The sequence below is a fragment of the Erpetoichthys calabaricus genome, chromosome 17 (assembly GCF_900747795.2).
Source record: "Erpetoichthys calabaricus chromosome 17, fErpCal1.3, whole genome shotgun sequence".
In the NCBI taxonomy this organism is placed as follows: domain Eukaryota; kingdom Metazoa; phylum Chordata; class Cladistia; order Polypteriformes; family Polypteridae; genus Erpetoichthys; species Erpetoichthys calabaricus.
This window is the reverse complement of record NC_041410.2, coordinates 80555789-80574815: the sequence shown is the minus strand read 5'-3', so window position 1 is coordinate 80574815 and position 19027 is coordinate 80555789. Positions and strand designations below refer to the sequence as shown.

The following is a 19027-nucleotide window of genomic DNA, read 5'->3' as shown; positions in this document are numbered from 1 at the left end:
GTATGTATGTATGTGTGTGTATGATATATAATATACACATACATACATACATATTCTGTATACATATATATATATATATATACACACATATATAAATACATATACAGTATACATACACATATACATATTGCTCGCCAACCCCTGGGTTTGGTTAACTGGATATACAATTTAAAGAGGTTATTTTCATTTCATTCATTTTTTTATTTGATATTTGACAGTAATAACTCGTTCACTACATCTTTACTTCCCATGGGGCTGCTAGTGTCGTGCTACATGATCTGCATGTCACGCTGTGCGACGATCATTTAAAAGCCTGTACAGCAGCTGCTGCTGCATGATCTGCATGTCGCGCTGCTAGTCGATCATTTAAAAGCCTAATTTTAATTTCATGTTTTCATGCAGAATTGAGATTAAACATATGGTGCAAGTCGGTGGTAATGTTGTACAATGGTGTAAAATGTAAAAATATCCATGGAAAACAAAAAAAATCTCCATGTACTCAAAACATGCAAATGGAGTGCATTTTTGCTCAAATAACATTGAATAGACACTTGCAGCAAAATCTGCACATGGCATAAACAGGAAGTGGAAGGCCCCTTAAAATTGCCTTTTCAAACTGAATATCGATCTATTCCTCATTTATTGGTCAAGAGTCTGAGCTTGAATTCAAAAAGGCAATCCCATGAGTAATCATTTGAGCTTGGTCTTGCATATTCTGTCGTAAAACTCTGAAAGCTGAGATGAACTCATTGGAACATGAATGAAAGCCAGGGCATTCTAGTAACAGTTTCAGGGTTTTATTTTTATTTTTTTAACCAATAGCTTAAAACAGTTTAACGGAGTATCATTTTATCCGTCAGAAATATGTATACTTTATAAATCTTGCAGTCTTAAGGCATGAACCCATAGCTCTTTGCCTGCAAGTTCACTTTTTGTTCACTATTTATTTATTTTACAGAATTTATGACTCGAGTAACATCAGTGGTACCCTCCCTCCTCTGATTTCCATAAGGTAAGCTTTTATCAATTACATAATTTTACCTGAATAGACATTTAGCAGTATGTTTCATATGTACTGCTTATGTTCATGTAAAAAATGGAGTATATTGTGCACTCTTTTATTTAATATCTTGCCATAGGTATTGTGCATGTGCTGGAGAGATTTGTTAAGTGTTACTCAGCAAAATCAAATTCATGTTATTTGCACGTTTCAGTACAATCCAAAGTCTAATGGGAACTTTGGTTAAATGTTTTTGATTTTCTTTTTACCTCCCATTCTCAGGCACAACAATCACACTGGCCGTTGGCTGACCAAATTTGAGGCTGTTTGGGATCCTCAGCAGACAGACTACTTTGTGGTGGGAAGTATGTCTTGGCCTAGGCGAATTGAGGTGTTCCATGAGACTGGCCAGTTGGTGCATATGTTTCTTAATGAAGAGTGCCTGGGATCAGTTTGCTCCATCAATGCCTGGCATCCAAGCAGGAGTGTGCTAGTTGGGGGCAATTCAAGTGGGCGTCTACATGTGTTCATGTAATACCTGTTTTAGGATATTTTTGTGTTAAATTTAAAATAATTCCACTTCTCCTTTCTGATGTAGCAGTTTCTTATGTCTGTTTACTTATACCTTTTATCTTAAAGTATTGTTTGAAACTGTTTGCTTCAAGTTTTGTTATTTTTGTTAAATTTTCTTTCTCATTATTATAATAAATTTTGTTTTAGATATTTCATATTTTGTTTGTTGCTAGCCTGTCTTTTCCTCAGAATGGTCTGTTTCCTAGCGATTCAAAATAATTTCCAGAGGTACAAGTACTGCTTCCATTTATCTGGATTTCCTAAAAAGAAAAGAAATCAAGAAAACAAACTCCTCTTTACACCGGTAGGGCAAAACTGAAGGGATTTATGTAGATATCTTTACATTGGAACAATCTAGAAGAGAACAAACTGTTCAACTCAACAAAGCTTGCCAGTCTTTTCCATTTAATTCTTCCAAAGTAACATCAAGTCTGGCTTTCAAAGTCCTTAAAGTCCTACTGTTTACCACACTTCTTGAGAAATATTCCACGGGTCTGTGGTTCTCTGTGTGAAGAAGAAAATTCCTTATTTGTATGAATTTTACCCTTGAGTGTTTAACTGTGTTCTCCATCTTCTGGATGAGCTCATTTTAAAGTAACCATTTAAACCCACTGTACTAACTCCTTTCATAATTTTAAATACTTCAGTCATGTCACCTCTTAAACTCCTTTTGCTTAAACTGAAAAGGTTTAGGTCTCTTAATCTTTCCTCATAACTCCTCCCCAACCCCCCTGCCAGTCCTGTACTCTGCCTAGTAGCTTTTCTCCTGACTTTTTCTAGCGCTCCTGTGTCTGTGTTTTTGTTGCTTGGAGACCAAAACTGCACACCGTATTCCAGATGAGGCCTTACAAAAATGTGTTAATACTTCAGCATAACCTCCTTTGACGTTTACTCAACACACCATGCTATATAACCTTACATTCTGTTTACTTTCTTAATGGCTGCTAAACACTGTCTGGAAGTTGATAGTGACAAGTCCATTATGACTCCTAGATCCCTTTCATAATGTTTACTTTCAATTTCCAGTCCACCCATTGTGTATTCAAGCCTAACATTTATACTTCCTGTATATAATATTTTACATTAAATTTTATCTGCCATAAATCTTCCAAAGAAGATGTGCTGTCTTAAGTCCCTCTGTACTGATTCAGCAGGTTCAAGATTATCTGGCAATCCACCTTGGTATCATCTGCAAACTTAGATAGGAATACATAAATAACAAGCTGGTTATATACCGCATGCATTCCAACCTTAAAGGTCAGACTTGACATGAAATTAACAAAGATTACATGAATAATCAATAAGTGTTTGTCTTTCTTGTGCTTTATTGTCCATTCTAATCCTAAATACCCTGAGTTAATTAACTTCCCAAAGGTATTTGTAACAAACCTTTTTTTTAGTAATCTAAAAGAAAGACCTAGAATGTAACAAGGTTCAAGTCCACAAGATACAGAGTTAAGATCAATATATAGAAGTAATTTTTAAAAAAATACCAAAGTTTGTCTGAGAATAGTTGCTGACGTTCAGGTGGTCCTGAGTGCTGGCTTGTTCAATTAATGTTGGATCACACAGTTCATATTTTGACTTGTATTTGCAGTCCAAGTTCCTATTTTTAATAGACTGTATTATTTGATTCATATTTCAGTATAATGAGATTGAATGTTTATTTTTCATATGCTATTTCTGTGCCTTTTCACCACCTGACTATACAGCCAAAACCCATCTTTAACCTGTTTTACCTTTTAGTGTGGAAAGAACTTTACTCTTTAGATAACTGTTTCCAGAAAAAACTTGTAGTCTCCCTGTAGCTTCAGCATACAGTATTGCTAATTACCTTTGTCGTTCACGCAAGGCGAAACAAGTTGCAGAGAGTGAAGCTGAGGAAAAAGAACTACTTTTAAGAATTGGATTTTGGTATCTCTGTTGTGGAAGGAAAACAACAGGCTTAATAATTTAGCTCACAGAATCGAGGATTTATTTATAATGCTGCATGCAGGATCAGAGAGACATCGGACAGAGCAGAGAATGCCAAGGTAAGGTATGTCTGTCCTTTCCTCAGAGCTCCATCCCTTTTATATGTTCTTCATCATCACACGATGCCACAGTGACACAATTCTATCAAAGTCTGTTATACTTCAAGCAAGAGCTTTCACCACATGTGCTGTTGCTAGTTTGTTCAGTTCTTTATCAATTGCCATCTCAAAGGTTAGTGCTGTGCGTGCTATTACTGAGTTGGCTAATAGCAAGTACAAGATATACTGAATTGTACTAAAATTATGGTTAAACATTTCAACACTGTACGCACACATCACATATCAAATCTAAATCTATAAATTTTAATTGTGTATAATTTAAGAATCTCTGTTCCAATTCAAGGACAGATACCTGGTCTCATTTTGATGAGTTATCCAACAGTAGAGAAAAAGTAAATTGAATTGTTTTTAGATATGGCAAAAAAAGTAAGAATTAGATCAGTAGGCAAAATAAAATTGGAAATGCATGAATAACATACATTTCAGTGATTGGCTTAAAAGAAAGAAGATTGTAATGAGGTATACCATAAATAATGTTTTACCAGATGCATGTACAAATTCTGAGTGCATGTTGGCTTGACAGAAGAGTCAGACCCTCAAAATATCCATGGTTATGACCCAGCAGTAGACTTAGCAGATTTATAAAATGAAGACATTTAGGTTATATTAAGATGTGTAAAGTTTTTTTGAAGCATGAATTTTGTAATTTTTGCTCCCTTAGATTAAATAGATTGGTCTACCAGGGCTGTTAATCACCTTGCCACCATGTAGTACCCTTTTCTGTGTTCACTATCCTCCCATTCCCTCCCCCATTTAAGAGTTCATGGGTGCTTCACCTTAAAGTTTCAGAGAGAGCTGGTTTGTCTCCAATTACCTGCTTCAGAGTGAGCAAAAAGCAGCTGCATTTATTTGGTCATGGTGGGACACCCCATCAGTGCGTTTTATGTTCACCTTTTCATACTGACTCCAGCTGTTCCATAATATATAAACAGACGTACAGTACAGTGTTGTGATGCAAGGGAATTCCCAGGGGGATTGTGAACATTACGTGGCTAGTGACCATACTGAGAAGTACCCCGTGGAAAGTTACATCGACTGCTTGGTGCACTTGCACCTTTTATAGTCCACTAGTTCTGATTTTACGCCACACTGAATTTCTCAAAGTTGAAAGTTTTCCTGTTTGAGCACTGCCCTCAGAAATCTTGGTTTCTTGTTAAGTTTTCGGTATTCTGTGTTTTGAATGATGTATTCTCAAAGCTCCCATGAACCTGGCTTGTGCTAATAACACCAATCGAGTTTATTGCTTACAAGTACCAGGTAAAGATGATTTTATCTTTTGCCACAATCTTTTTTTTTTTTTCTTTTTTCATTTGTAGTTTTAGTTAAGAAATCCAGTAATGCTATTTTTGGAATACTAAATCATGCTCACATGGCTTTAACAAACACTACTGCCTACTGTAGGGAAATGAATGTTGTATTCCTCTCTGATTCAGTCCTACAGTGGCAGCCCACAACCTCAACTGAAGAAATGCCAGCTGTGCCATTTCCTTAGCTTTTTTTTTTTTTTTGACAAGATCCTGGCACTTTAACTCAAAGCCACCATTCACATTGTGACAAAGCGTAGTAGAGATGTCAGGCATGGATGTGTTTCACATGTGGAAGCAATGACAAACGAAACAATGTTTTAAACATGATTTCAGTTTTTATTTCAAGTTTTAATATTTTTATATGGCACCAGGTACAAGGGACTACCAGAAAGAAACAATATCATATACTGTTCCATATTTATGGGTTACTACAAACATGATACCGGAATGAGTCAGAAGTCGACGTTTGGCACATTAAGTACAGTATTTCCTGTTGTATTACTAACAATGGCATCTTATAGTTGATTTCTCCAACCTCACACATTTCTTTATAAAAGATGCAGTCTCTCTTTGTCTTTTTGTGGGGTGATTGTGGTTGGAGCAAAGTAGACATGGGATTTTGAGAGCAAAGCTTCTAAGTTTCCCTCCCTCTTTGCTACAAATACACTAAAGAAAGAAGCTGATAAAAAAATAAGTAAAGGACTTACTCGAGCTGAGGTCATTTTGATAAATACATTAGTTTTTTATGCTAGAAAAAAAGCATTGTAAATCCGAGATGAACAGAACAAATTACTGGTGCCATTCAGTACATGGTGGCCAACCCAGTCTATGAACTTTCAGAAACGTAGGACAGCTGACTGATTTTGACCCATATTTTACTTTAGATATTTTGGATTGTTGTCTCATGTGCGGTGCACTTGAAGTTTTTGTTTGTTTGCGTTTTTTGGCAACCAAGAGTTACTGCATCTTTTCACACACACAGATCTACTTCACTTGGTTCAAATCACTGCATAGAATGGAAATTTACTACAAACTGAGGTAGGAGCACAACACCAAGAAATCAGTTATTTCTAGAAGAGCACAAACAAGGAAACTGAAGATTGCATAAGTTTTATGGTAAAATACCAAAACCACACAAAACCTAAACCAGGATCCTAAAAGCAAGTCCAAATTATTTTATGAGTAAATGACCTGATCAGTCTTAAATGATTTTATCCAAGGCCAATCCATTCACCCTTCCCTTCCCACCTCCACAAGACATGACGCTGATGCACTGCCATCACGTGGCCCCACAGCCTCAGCTCGCCCTTCTCTATTTTATTGCTTTTTTTTTTTTTAATTGCACAGAGGGTAAGGCAACTCTTTTAGACAATTTTGGGACAAAGATGATCAGATTCCATAAAGTAATCTTTAAGGCAATTTAATGTTAAAATACAAGCCGATCAAGATTGAGGTTTTTGTAATTTGTCATTCACTCTAGTTAGGCAGAGTGTTCATGTCTCCAATTAAAGTGGGAGCAATAATCCTACGCCAATCTAATTTGTAGCCAAACTCTGTAAATGGTGGATGATGGCAGCCGTTTAGCCTGATTGTGTTGAGTAGGGATTATTATTAATATTTGCATCCCCTTACTGTACATCATTATTGTTTAATTGCAATCAAAGTGATTGGAGGTTTGTTATGAGAGGCTGACTGCTCTAACAGTCATATATTCGTATCAGAGAGGACAGCTGCCATATAGTTTAGAAGATTCATTGATGGTCTCTTGCAGCAGCTGTAACAGTAGTAGGAATGATAACTCACCTGTTAGTGGAGATGTCTCAGGTAGCTACAGACCACCACTGTCACCAACACTGAAGCATGCTTTTTGCAACTTTGTGTAAGTTTCACAAGTGGACACCTTTTGAGCTGCACTTGTGAAGATGCAGAATGTCTGCTACATCGGTTCCTCTTAGAACTGTCACTCTCTCTGTGTGACAAGCTGGACAAGTTTAGAAGAGCCCCCCAGATGGGTCTGGACTCGTGAGGACAGAGAAATGGCAAAGTACAGAGTCCAGAAAGAGAGCGAGAGAGACACTGACGTGAAGAGCTGCATTGGCATACAGAATATTTTTATTTTTTCTTATCCCCTCTGGAAGTCGCCCTTTCACATTTTAAAGTATGTTGTGAGGTCCCGATCAGCAGTAAATGTTGATATTCCTACAGACATTTGGCTTTTGTTTTAATTAGCATGAGGCATGTTTTTCAATATATATTTTAGTCACAGGTTTTGTATCATATATTTGAAATGGAAAACTAAAATGGCAGTTTGTCAGTTAAGTCTTTTTAACTTCTAACTCCCAAGTGTTTCTTATTATTGCAGTTTTTTTTCCTTTTATTTGTATGTTAGATCATTTGGAGTTCGCTATTTGTTCCTTTGTCAGCTTATTGTATTTCATTTTCTTCCTAGATTGTCCTTTTCACCTTTCTCTCCCTTTGAGTGTTATCAAGACTGCTTGTCCTTTGTTTATCAATTTACTGTATAGAAATGTTGCAAGGTGTTTAACATTGAGTCAGACTGCTGTGGATCAGGGTCTGAATCCTGGCCCATTGCTGGATTGCACGGTGATTGTACGTTCTTGGGCAAGCTTCCTTTGGTTTACTCCAGTATCTCAAAGATGTGTGTTAGGTTTACTGGCAATGATTGTGAGCTTGCTCCACAATGCACTCGCAGGCTGCAGAGGATTTGTTGCTGCCTTACACCTGATATTTCCAGTCCAGCAGGCTCTTTACAGTCCTGCAATATAATAAAACAGTTTCAGAAGGTGGATGAGCACGCGAGTTAAAAACGGGTGTCACGCTGGACAAAAGCTCAACAGTTCAATTCAGTCTGTTAAAATAAAAGTTTATTACTGAATTTCACTCTTTGTATGTACGACAGAAAATGGGATCTGGGTGAAACCAGCTTCTTGTAGGCCTGCCTGAGGATGCACATATGGAGCAAATCTGTTCTCTTGGTGACTATGACTGAGAGGGATAGCAAATCCCCTTTTTAATCATGCCTGCCAAGAATTTTTTTCTATTTATTTTTGGCCACATTATGACTTATCACACTTGTTAAAACAGAATTTGACATTTTGTGTTTCATTTGGTTACATGCTGGGACTGCAGGGCCACATCTGTCTACCCACCTACATGCAGCTGACAGAACTTCAGCACACACAGGCCCAATGTATTACTTCTGTGGTGCCTTCAGCTGCCTAATGCGAAAAAGCCCACCAAATGATTACATCCACACTTTCATTTTACTCCACAGCTCCTGCAAAAATACACTCCAGTCTTTCTTTATATAAAATGTACTTCTTCATTTACCCTTTATTAATTTTTTTTTTTGTTTTGGTTCTAGGGTTTATCCAGAATTTTATCTCCAAGTGCCACATTATTGCTTTTTAGTACTATGGGGAACCTGCGGACTTTATCCTTACGCACCCCAAGGACACATGGACATCTAGGTAAAGACGCTGCTCCAGCCACTGCAGGTGATAAATCATTTCCTACTCTTTGCCATCAATTAATTAATTAATTGATTGATTAATTAAAGAAATGTTATTTCTCCATTAGCTCTCCTTGTATTAACTTATCTGCTGCAGGGGCTGCTGCTGCTGCCATTTTGGGGGGGGGGGGGGGGGGTGTGTGTAATAGGAGGGGGTGAATTGCAGCACAGTGGAAATCAAGCAGCTTTGCACAAAGAAGGATTTGTTGGGTCCGGAGGCCTCCGGTGCATTTTAGAGAGCTCTGCAGCTGCAGACTGGCCTCCTTGCGGTCAGTTATACAGCCAACCAGGACTCAAACAAATTCAAGATAAATGGCCACTGCACTGCAAAGCTGCTAAGATGAAGCCGGGCGCCTTGTTGTGCGAATGAGCCGTTAACAACACAAAAATAAAATTTCAGGCTCGCAAAGCTCCCACTTTTTAAAAACAAAATGCTTGCAAAGATTAACCATCTTCCAATAGGAATTTTCAACCTGGATGAATCCCAGACTATAAAACCTCTTTTCCTTATTTCTCCAGTAATCCACTGAGCTAAAAAGGCAAAATTTTTAATTTATATATGTGTATATATATTTTTTTTAATAACAAAATAACATTTCAGTTTGTTAAAATATACAAGGAAAACAGTCAAATATATTAGGAAACAAATTATTTTGTACAAAAAGTACAGCATTTTTTTTTTTTTGAGGCAAAACATTTTACATTTAAAAACGGAAGGTTCTGTCGATGTTGAGCTAAACACTCACCAACATATATTCACAGAAAATGTGTTTTTTTTTTTTTTTTTTAGTTATTTTTCACAACGCCACTGCCTACTGGATTAACTCTGAAGTGGGAAAAGTTAACAACTTTTAAAACAGACGCACTAGGAAACGTACAGTGTCTAGAAAGCTGGAACTCCGATCCATGTTGTTTCTGCACTAAACCAAAGCCTGAAATAATAAAAAGAGCACATCAAGCTACACGGGTTCTAGAGGCTAGTGGGGGAGCAGGAACGGATTGCCTATCTGTTACTGACACTGCTAGATCACATAACAGTACACCAGTGCAACTAATTTATTTTGTTGTTTTTTGTTTTTTTAAACTTTATTTCTACTACATCGCTTGCTACGAATTACACAGAATTGAACTCCTACAAGAGAAAGATGTTACCTTCCAACTAAAAATAACAGCCTGCCTCAGACCGTCCCCTAACCGCACGAACACCACTGCCCTGCTCCACCCGTAACAGGCTGTTAAAGGACAGACCGCTCACAGCACGCCCGTGTTCTGCACTGCAAGGCCTGTCCCATTTTCTATTTTTTTCCCCTACTCAAGTTTAATATACAGTTGCTATTACTGAAAAATCTTTGAAGAAACAACACATAAAACATTAGAGACACAAAAAAAATTAAGAGAATGAAAGAATTCTGGGAATCCCTTTACCCTCTCACAGGGTCGGTCAGTCACTTTCCACTTGCAGCTTTTCTTCTCATGTGGCGGCTACAACAACAGATTTGCAACACACAAACATCTCTGTGCACATGACACATTAAACAAAAATCCTGTCACAATTCATAAATACAAAATAAAGGCATCTTGTTTTGTTTTCGTTTTGATTTTTTTGTATCCTTTTTATCGAAAATATTTAAGCATTAAAAAGAACTGTGCACCATCTTGAAAAAGAAATTCCTGAAATGACCTGAAATTTAAAATCAATCTTTCCCTTTTACTTTATTTTTTTAAAGAAATTAAAATAAAACAAGAATTGAACTAAAAAAGCAAAAAAAAAAAAAAAAATTGGACATCTTCCAAAGTCTGTCCCAGAGTCTGGTGTTGTGAGGGAACTGTTGTGTCATGTAAGAAGCTAGGGTTCATGATCCGATGGCGCTGTGCAGCGTGGCATCGCGCTCTGGTGGAAAGTGGCAGCAGTTGGCTTAGCGTCTCCTCAAATGCCGACGGGGGGCCCGCCATTTGGATACACACCCTTTTTCACGTGTCAATGAGCAGGCCGACCAGGGAGCGGAACTTGCAGGCAAACCATCGCCTGAGGGGACAAAAGTATTCGTAATGGAACTGCTCAAACTCGGGGGTCTGTCGAATATCACGTAAAAATGAAACATCAAGGTCAGACTCGGTAAGAACGATGAGGAGCAGGAGCAAGGCAAAGAGGAGTCCAATGGTCACAAGGAGCAAACGGAGGACACTTAAAACAAACTTATTCACCTGTTCCACCTCGCTCATGGATGTGGAGCCTGCCTCACCAGCAGCATCCGAACCCCATCCTCTGCCGTCACCCCCGAACTCCATAGCCTCATTCCCTGTGGGGGTTCCGGCCTCCGACTCCTTCTCCTCCTCAATGCTGCACGGGGCACCATTGGTTTGCCTCGCAATAGCCAGCTCCAGACTGTGTTCGGCCACAGGCGTAGGCAGCACGCTGTCTAAAGGGCTGTATGCCTCACTCGATATGATGGCAGCACCTTCACTGCTGTCTGTCAAGAGGCTTCTCGATCGTGGCATGAATGAGTCTCCATGAGAAGTGGAGCGGACAGGTGTGGAGTGGGCGCTGTCCCGCAGGGATTCGAGTCCTAGAAGGGGAAAAATGAGGGAAGGAGATGATGATGAGCACACTGCACACACTGCACTATCTTAAGGTGTAGGTTTAGCACAAGTGGCTCCATCCTGCATCCTAATGAATAAGGCTGGACCTTTCTCTTTAGGCAAAGATTCAAAATGAGTGTATCATGAAGCTGCATCCGCTAAACAAACAAATACAGGCAGTGTGAAATTCCTACTTGCAACTTCCCTTAAACTTCAGCAACATACATATTGACATTATCCATATGGCAGCCACAAGCCCCCCCCCCCCCACACACACACACAGCCTTGAAGCCACAGTGGACTGTAAATGTCAAGATGGCCACTTCAATCTCCAACACTTATTTATTTGATCACACTGAGCGTGTCACCTGCACTGCTAAAAATACATGAAACAAGCACTTAATATAAAATTACAAAACAGATTAATAAATGTTCAGTCATTGTCTAACCTGCTTAGTCCTGAACAGGGTCGTGGGGGCTGCTGGAGCCTATCTCCATTAGCATAGGGTGCAAAGCAGAAACAAACGTGGGTGCTGGTCCATTGCAGTGCGAACACACACACCAACCACACACCAGGGCCAATTTAGTACCATTGATCTACCCAACCTTTGGGAGGATACCCACGCAGACACGGGAAGAATATGCAAAGTCTGCACTGGGGGGACCCGGAGTGTGAATACCTCTGTGCCACCATGCTGCCCTGATTAATAAATGTGACTGGTGTATTCATAGAATTGGTGAATAATGGAAATACAAATACATGGTTGTCCATTTGTAAAACAAACTGTCTAGTGCACCACATTTCAGATGTGTTTGAACAAATGTGTTGTGCAATTAAAAAAGGATCCAATGAGATGGACGAGGAGCCTACCCCACCTTTAGAATTTATGGTCAGTGTTGGATGAGAAGTATAAGATTCTCTCAGTCAGCCATTGCTAATTGTGTGGTGAGGGAAAATGAGGTCACAGCAGTTGTTCAAAATGACCCATTGACATGTCCTGAATAGGTCTAAAGTATGAGCTTCAGCTTAGCCCAAGTTTCCAAACTTAAGACCAATACTCTACTGTAGCCTGGGTGTCATTGCCAGCTTCAAAACTGTAGCCGAAAGGTTAGGGTTATTCTCCATTTTGGTGGCTTTTAAGAATAATAAAAGAGTGCTGCTCAATTCCTAAGTATCCCTTTCAAGATATCAAGGTGGAAACAAATGGAGCTTTATACCCTTAATGAGAAATGCAGCTTTTATCCACTGTTTTTTCCATGCTACGTTGTAGGAAACAAGCACCCATATGTTTCATACACTTATAACTCAACAGTCTTAATAAAACCATAAGGAGTCAATGATATTTTTCAGAAGACAGTAATTAATCAATCTAAAAAAACACAAAGAATTTGGGTTCCTTGTCAGTTAGCAGACCACCAACATCTTCTGCATGAATTTTCAGATATATTATTACTATATTTATTTATTTATTGCTAAATCAGACCCCTCTGAAGGTTCAAACTTTTGGACCTTCAGCCTCACTGTTTGGCAAGGACAAATGTTTGAGTTAAGCATGTAGCTGTAGCCCCCAGGCAGTGTTTACTAGGGTGGTCCCAAAGTAGTGCAAGCAACAGACAGTGAAAAGAGATGATGAGCTGAAAAATTGGAAAGGTGACAGCATGAAGACGTGAGCATGCAAAGATGGCATGGACTGTATGGAAAAATGTGGGGAGGGATTGAAAAAGAAAAAAGAATGCTGGTTGGTGGAAAAAATTGTCAATCATTCCTCAGTGGAAGTTTGCTGCAGCAGGCAGTACCTTAAAAGCAATCTATTTTTTTTAATGTATGAATACAAATTTAATATGTGTTTTATTTATTTATATATATATATATATATATATATATATATATATATATACTTATTATATATTATATACAGAATATTCACAGTAGTTATACATTTATAGTTACAGTATATGTACAGTTTATGAAGGTTATACAGCTGAATAAGTGTCTTTTCTTTTCCTTTCTAAGCCTACCCCTAACCTTTTTTTCCTTTAAATATATTTGTTACTGTATGTACAGTTTATGAAGGTTATACAGCTGAATAAGTGTCTTTTCTTTTCCTTTCTAAGCCTACCCCTAACCTTTTTTTCCTTTAAATATATTTGTTACTGTATTCAGGGCCGGATTTATATGAAAAGAGGCCCTAGGCTATTCCACTTATGAGGCCCTTTCACCTTCCATTTTTAAGTTTGTAAATTACATGAGAGATAATAAAATTTTGCTAACAATTTGAATGTAGGCCCCCTCTTGATCTTAAGGCCCTAGGCTGAAGCCTAGTTAGCCTATAGGAAAATCCGGCCCTGACTGTATTCCACAATTTTTCCAGCAAGCACAAACAGAATACAAGCACATCGTTTGGCATGTCTGAGCACAGGAGAGGGCTTCTTCCAAATTTGGTTTTAGTTCAATGTAGTAGTTCTAGTTGGAAATAATAAAATCTCAGTCCCTTCTACATTGCACACATACACTATACACCAAAACAGGCTCAGGCAGTGATGACGTACTTTAAAATTTCAGTTTGAGTTCTGAACAATCAAGATGTGTAACATCTCCTCTTATTTTACATGTGCCACCTCTTTAATTTCTTGCTAACTGCACTTAAGGGCCACTTTGTGCTACTAATAAAATCCTTTCATTTCCTACCTAAACAGAGTGAACCAGTAAGGAGCATGCAGTAAAGAAGGTACTTTCAAATTTAATCTGCCATCATTATGAGATGGGCAGTCGTTAAATGCAAGTCAGGTAGCTCTCACCTGTAGAGATGTGTGCTGGTTGGCCCACTGACTGGTAAGCTTCTTCATAACTGTGTGGTAACCCTGTGGCATGGTCAATGTCTCCTGAAGCCACCAGAGCTGGAAAAAGTGGCAGACTTCCAAGTTCTTTCCCAAAGATCCTAGGTCCAAGGCTCAAAACACGTACTCTCACATCCCGGTAGCAGTGATTAATCATCCGGAGGTGAACGTTCACCTTGGTTTTAATTTTGATTAGACATTTGACCATGGTGCCAGTCAGTACAGAAGGCCAGCACTGAGCAGTTGTTTGGAAGGTGTTTGACTTAAATGGCCTGAGGTGTATCTGAGCCCAGTGAAGAGGGGGCTTCTATTTTGAGAACTGATATTAATAACAGCTTTAGTGGTGGAGGGGGTAGTGGAGTGCAGCTTGGAGGGTCGGAGAATGGGTGAAGCCACACAAGCACAAGGCACAAATCCAGTTCAGTGAAGCAATTGTCTTCTTCTTTAAGATTTTGCCATCACCTCTAGTGCTCTTTTTGCTTTCTTTCTTTTGCACAAAATGTAACCAGTAAATCCTCACAGTTAGATAAACATCCAAATGAAATGTAACTGAAGTATCAGACAAAGGTGGTTGGTTACTAGGAATGTGGATGAAGGGTGTGATGGTAAAGGAAAAAGCCCAGCACAGATGCCTAGTGGCATGTTCATTACAACATCTCTGATTTACAACTTGGGAGATTTTCCTGTAGACCCACATTAAAACTTACATTCTCTGTATGTGTGTGGCTGCGTGAGTCCACAACTCTAATCTCCAGGAATAGAGAGCCTTGAGTGGCATGCACACATGGGGACGCAGGCCACTGTGTCACATTACAGGGAAATCTGCTGAGACACACACAGCAATATCAACTGTCCAGCTGCTCAAAGATGTGTACTTGGGACTGACTGCATCTCTGAAATCACCTTAAAAATGGCACAGGGCTTGGTCACTCCATTCCAAAAGAAAGAAGGGAGTGAAGTGTTCAGAACAAGGGTATGAAACGCAGAGACAAAAGGAGAAGGAGGTGAGGACAACCCCCCCCCTCCCCCTCCCATACCCCCAAACGGCTCTCATGTCCTAATTTCAGCCAGGGATTCCCTGCATGGGTCACTCTAAACACAGGAAATAAATTGTGATGCCCATTTGAGGAAGGCTCTGCCATTCACTGTTGCCAAATTTATTCTGTGTGACCATTTTGTTTAATGTTGTGACATATTTGAATTATCGTTAGTTAAGTGAAAGTAATTTTGTGCAGGTGAAGCCCTGCTTTGTGTCCTCGATGCTAGCAAAACTGGCACTGTGACACTATAATGGACCAAATGGGTTAAGTAGTTTCTGGGGCTAAAACAACATGACATTAGCTCAGGATGTGTGACATTGTTTGCCAAGGACTGTTTAGCACAAGGTCTGAAACATGAGGCCATGGGTCACACCCATTAAATCGAATGAAATGTTGCCCTGCCAGACAGAAATCATTACTGGCTGAAGGTATAGGGAGTCCCGTCAGTGTGTCGGATACCAATGTGTGTGTAATACAAATCTGACAGATGGGTCAGCAAGTGGATCCTCATCCAGGGTTGGCTCCTGCCTTTCTCCTGCTGCTGCTGGGATAGGAATTAGGTGGGCTTGAGCATGTTATGTATGTGGGCTTTCCAACCACACTACCAAAGACATGAACCAGTTAGGCTCACTGATAATTCCAAACTTGCCCAGCGTCAGTGTGGGTGTATGTACGTGGATGGGCCTTGGCGTCCACTCTAGGGCTGTTTCCTGCATTGGCTCCAGTCCCCCCATGACTCTGAATTTGATTCCGTGGGTTTGACAATGTTATTTATGTGATGTATTAGTTCATCTGAAGCTGAAGCTTTCCTCCCTTTCTAAATGAAGAGTCAGAAAGTAGTGTGCTTTTGCTGCTCTCCTGTGTCATATCCTGAGTGCAGCAAATTATTGCATTTCATGACAGGCCAATCTCTGTGAGTAGGCTGGCTTTATGAAGACACATGCAATCGGCTTCCCCAACTGACATTCTTTAACAAACCCTCCAGTATCAAAAGCTTTAGCGCTTTAATGTTTACTGGAACAATGTTGTGGTGAAGTCTTGTAGCACTTTTATGAGAAGTCAAGTGTTTTGTTAAATTCATAGGAGGGGGTAGGGAGCGTGCACTGATACAGCACATTGCCGCACACACTACACGACAAACCACCTCAGGATGTCACATTAGGACCTGAGTGCAGCTGTGCAATGGGTGCCGCCTTGGCACCACACTACTTTGAATGGAATGAACTAGTGTGAGGTTTTTACTATGGCTGGAGTGCCATTCCTGCCACCAACCCCTGCAAGTTGGAGGACTAGATTAGATTAGGTCAGCTTAATGTTTATTATTTTGGGTATGCTACATACTGATTCATATATAAAGTCATGGCCGAAATTATCGGCACCCCTGGAATTTTACCAGAAAATGCACCATTTCTCCCAGAAAATTGTTGCAATTACAAATATTTTTGTATACACATGTTTATTTCCTTTATGTGCATTGGAACAACACAAAAAAACAGAAAAAAAGCCAAATCTGACATCATGTCACACAGAACTGCAAAAATGGGCCGAACAAAATTATTGGCACCTTTTCAAAATTGTGGGTAAATCGTTTTATTTCAAGCATATGATGCTCGTTTGAACTCACCTGTGGCACGAAACAGATGCTGGCAAAAATAGCAATCACAGCTGAAGCCAGTTAAAATGGAGAAAGGTTGACTCAACCTTTCTGTTGTGTGTCTGAGTGTGCCACACTAAGCATGGAGAACAGAAAGAAGAGCAGAGAAGTGTCTGAGGACTTGAGAACAAAAATTGTGGAAAAATATCAACAATCTCAAGGCTACAAGTCCATCACCAGAGATCTTCATGTTCCTTTGTCCACTGTGCGCAACATAATCAAGAAGTTCACAACACATGGCACTGTAGCTAATCTCCCTGGACGTGGACGGAAGAGAAAAATTGATAAAAAGACTGCAACGAAGGATAGTCCGAATGGTGGATAAACAACCCCAATCAACTTCAAAACATATTCAAGCTGTTCTGCAGACGCAGGGTGCAACAGTGTCAGCTCGAACTATCTGTCGATATCTGAACGAAATGAAATGCTATGGCAGGAGAGCCAGGAGGACCCCACTGCTGACACAGAAACATAAAAAACCCAGACTGGAGTTTGCCAAAATGTACTTGAGAAAGCCAAAATCCTTCTGGGTGAACATCTTGGGGACAGATGAGACCAAGGTAGAGCTTTTTGGTAAAGCTCATCATTCTACTGTTTACAGAAAATGGAATGAGGCCTACGAAGAAAAGAACACAGTACCTACAGTCAAACATGGTGGAGGTTCTAATATGTTTTGGGGATATTTTGCTGCCTCTGGTACTGGATGCCTTGATTGTGTGCAAGGTATCATGAAATCTGAAGACTACCAAAAGATATTGGGGCCCAATGTAGGGCCCAGTGTCAGAAAGCTGGGTCTGCGTCAGAGGTCATGGGTGTTCCAGCAGGACAAGGACCCCAAACATACCTCTAAAAGCACCCAGAAATCGTTGAAGACAAAGCGCTGGACAGTTCTGAAGTGGCCAGCAATGAGTCTGGATCTAAATCTGATTGAACACTTATGGAGAGATCTCAAAATTCCTGTTGGGAGAAGGCACCCTTCAAATCTGAGAGACCTTAAGCAGTTTGCAAAAGAAGAGTGGTCGGAAATTCCAGTTGATAGGTGTAAAAAGCTTGTTGATGGTTATGGAAAGCGCTTGATTTCAGTTATTTTTTTCCAAAGGGCATGCAACCAAATATTAATTTGAGGGTGCCAATATTTTTGTCCAGCCCATTTTTGGAGTTCTGTGTGCATGATGTCAGATTTGGCTTTTTTTCTCTTGTTTTTTGTATTGTTCCAATGCACATAAAGGAAATAAACGTGTGTATAACAAAACATTTGTAACTGCAACGATTTTCTGGGAGAAATAGTGCATTTTCTGGGAAAATTCCAGGGGTGCCGATAATTTCGGCCATGACTGTATAAGTATGGATTTTCATAATTGTATTAGAATAAATGCACATTCAAACGTTTCACCCTTGTTAACATATTTGAACTTGTGCTATACATTTAGTGTAAATCACACAGGCTACGTTATTAGTACATCGAAGCTGCCCGGATCTCTTTGGTAAGAGAGACTCCCGCTCTGACAATGATCAAGAGGTGCTCCTTGTTTCTGCCATTGCTTGTATATTGCAAGTTAAATTGGCGCTATAAGCCAAGGGCAATTTTTCTCTAACATTCAAGTATTTTGTATGGGTATGTTTTGGGGCTAGCAATAGTCACAAAATAAAAGATGTTATTTTTCAAGTTAAACAACACACCCTGCAAAATATGGTTATCAAAGATTTAATAAGAGTAAGCAGAGTGACCTAAATTTCAATCAATATACAGGACTGTCTGGGAAACAAGAGGACATCTGGTCACCCTACTCTGTAGTTCATTAGCTTTCCTCGTTCGTGCCACTCCTAGCAGCTCTGAAATACCAGGAGCATGTTTGGAGTTAGAAATGCCCCCAGACGTACCCATTGAAGAGTGCCAAACTTCCTTTGCATATAAAACAAACTGCCCTTTCTTTCAATTCTGGATTTACTCTGCCAGTCTTCTTTAACCCTTTAAACTCAGACTCATTTTTTCTGGTTTTCTTGTGCTTTGATTTAATTGGCTGTAACTCTGTCGTCCTTCACTCAATATTCACGTTCTACTACTCAAAATGAAGGTCAGACATTTCTCTTTCATTATTTTTGTAGATGGAGAATTGGTTATGCTGTACCCAGCAGAATAAGTTGAAAAATCCAATAATGTTTTTACCAAAAATTGCACTTTGAATGTTATTCTTATTTCCACACTTCCAATGTCTATAAAAGTGTCAGTGAATGTGTCAGGTACACCAAGAAAGAAAACCTACAAGTAATATGTCTAGTTTTACTGTTACTCTTTTCAAGTAAGTATCCATAGCATGCATATCCATTATTGAAGACCCACAGTCCATGTGTCATTTTGAAGGGCATTGTTAAAGAAATTATACTGTGTATCCAAATTACAACGCCAATA

General features: G+C 39.4%; 2 protein-coding genes across 3 annotated transcripts in view; one reads left to right on the top strand and one right to left on the bottom strand.

Moving 5' to 3' along the window:
- wdr76 (WD repeat domain 76) overlaps positions 1–1637 on the top strand; it is a 41859-nt gene extending 40222 nt beyond the window's left edge. Inside the window, exons 13-14 of one of the 2 annotated variants that reach the window (XM_051920900.1) lie at positions 959–1012; positions 1283–1637. In XM_051920900.1, the coding sequence (XP_051776860.1) occupies positions 959–1012; positions 1283–1535 (307 nt within the window). In that variant the 3' untranslated portion in view covers positions 1536–1637. The remainder of the gene's footprint in view (positions 1–958; positions 1013–1282) is intronic. The other variant, XM_028823360.2, reaches the window with a different exon arrangement.
- Positions 1638–6288: 4651 nt separating this feature from the next.
- LOC114667509 (FERM domain-containing protein 5) overlaps positions 6289–19027 on the bottom strand; it is a 389463-nt gene continuing 376724 nt past the window's right edge. Inside the window, 1 exon segment of the mRNA XM_051920945.1 lies at positions 6289–11072. Coding sequence (XP_051776905.1) covers positions 10477–11072 — 596 coding nt within the window. The 3' untranslated portion in view covers positions 6289–10476.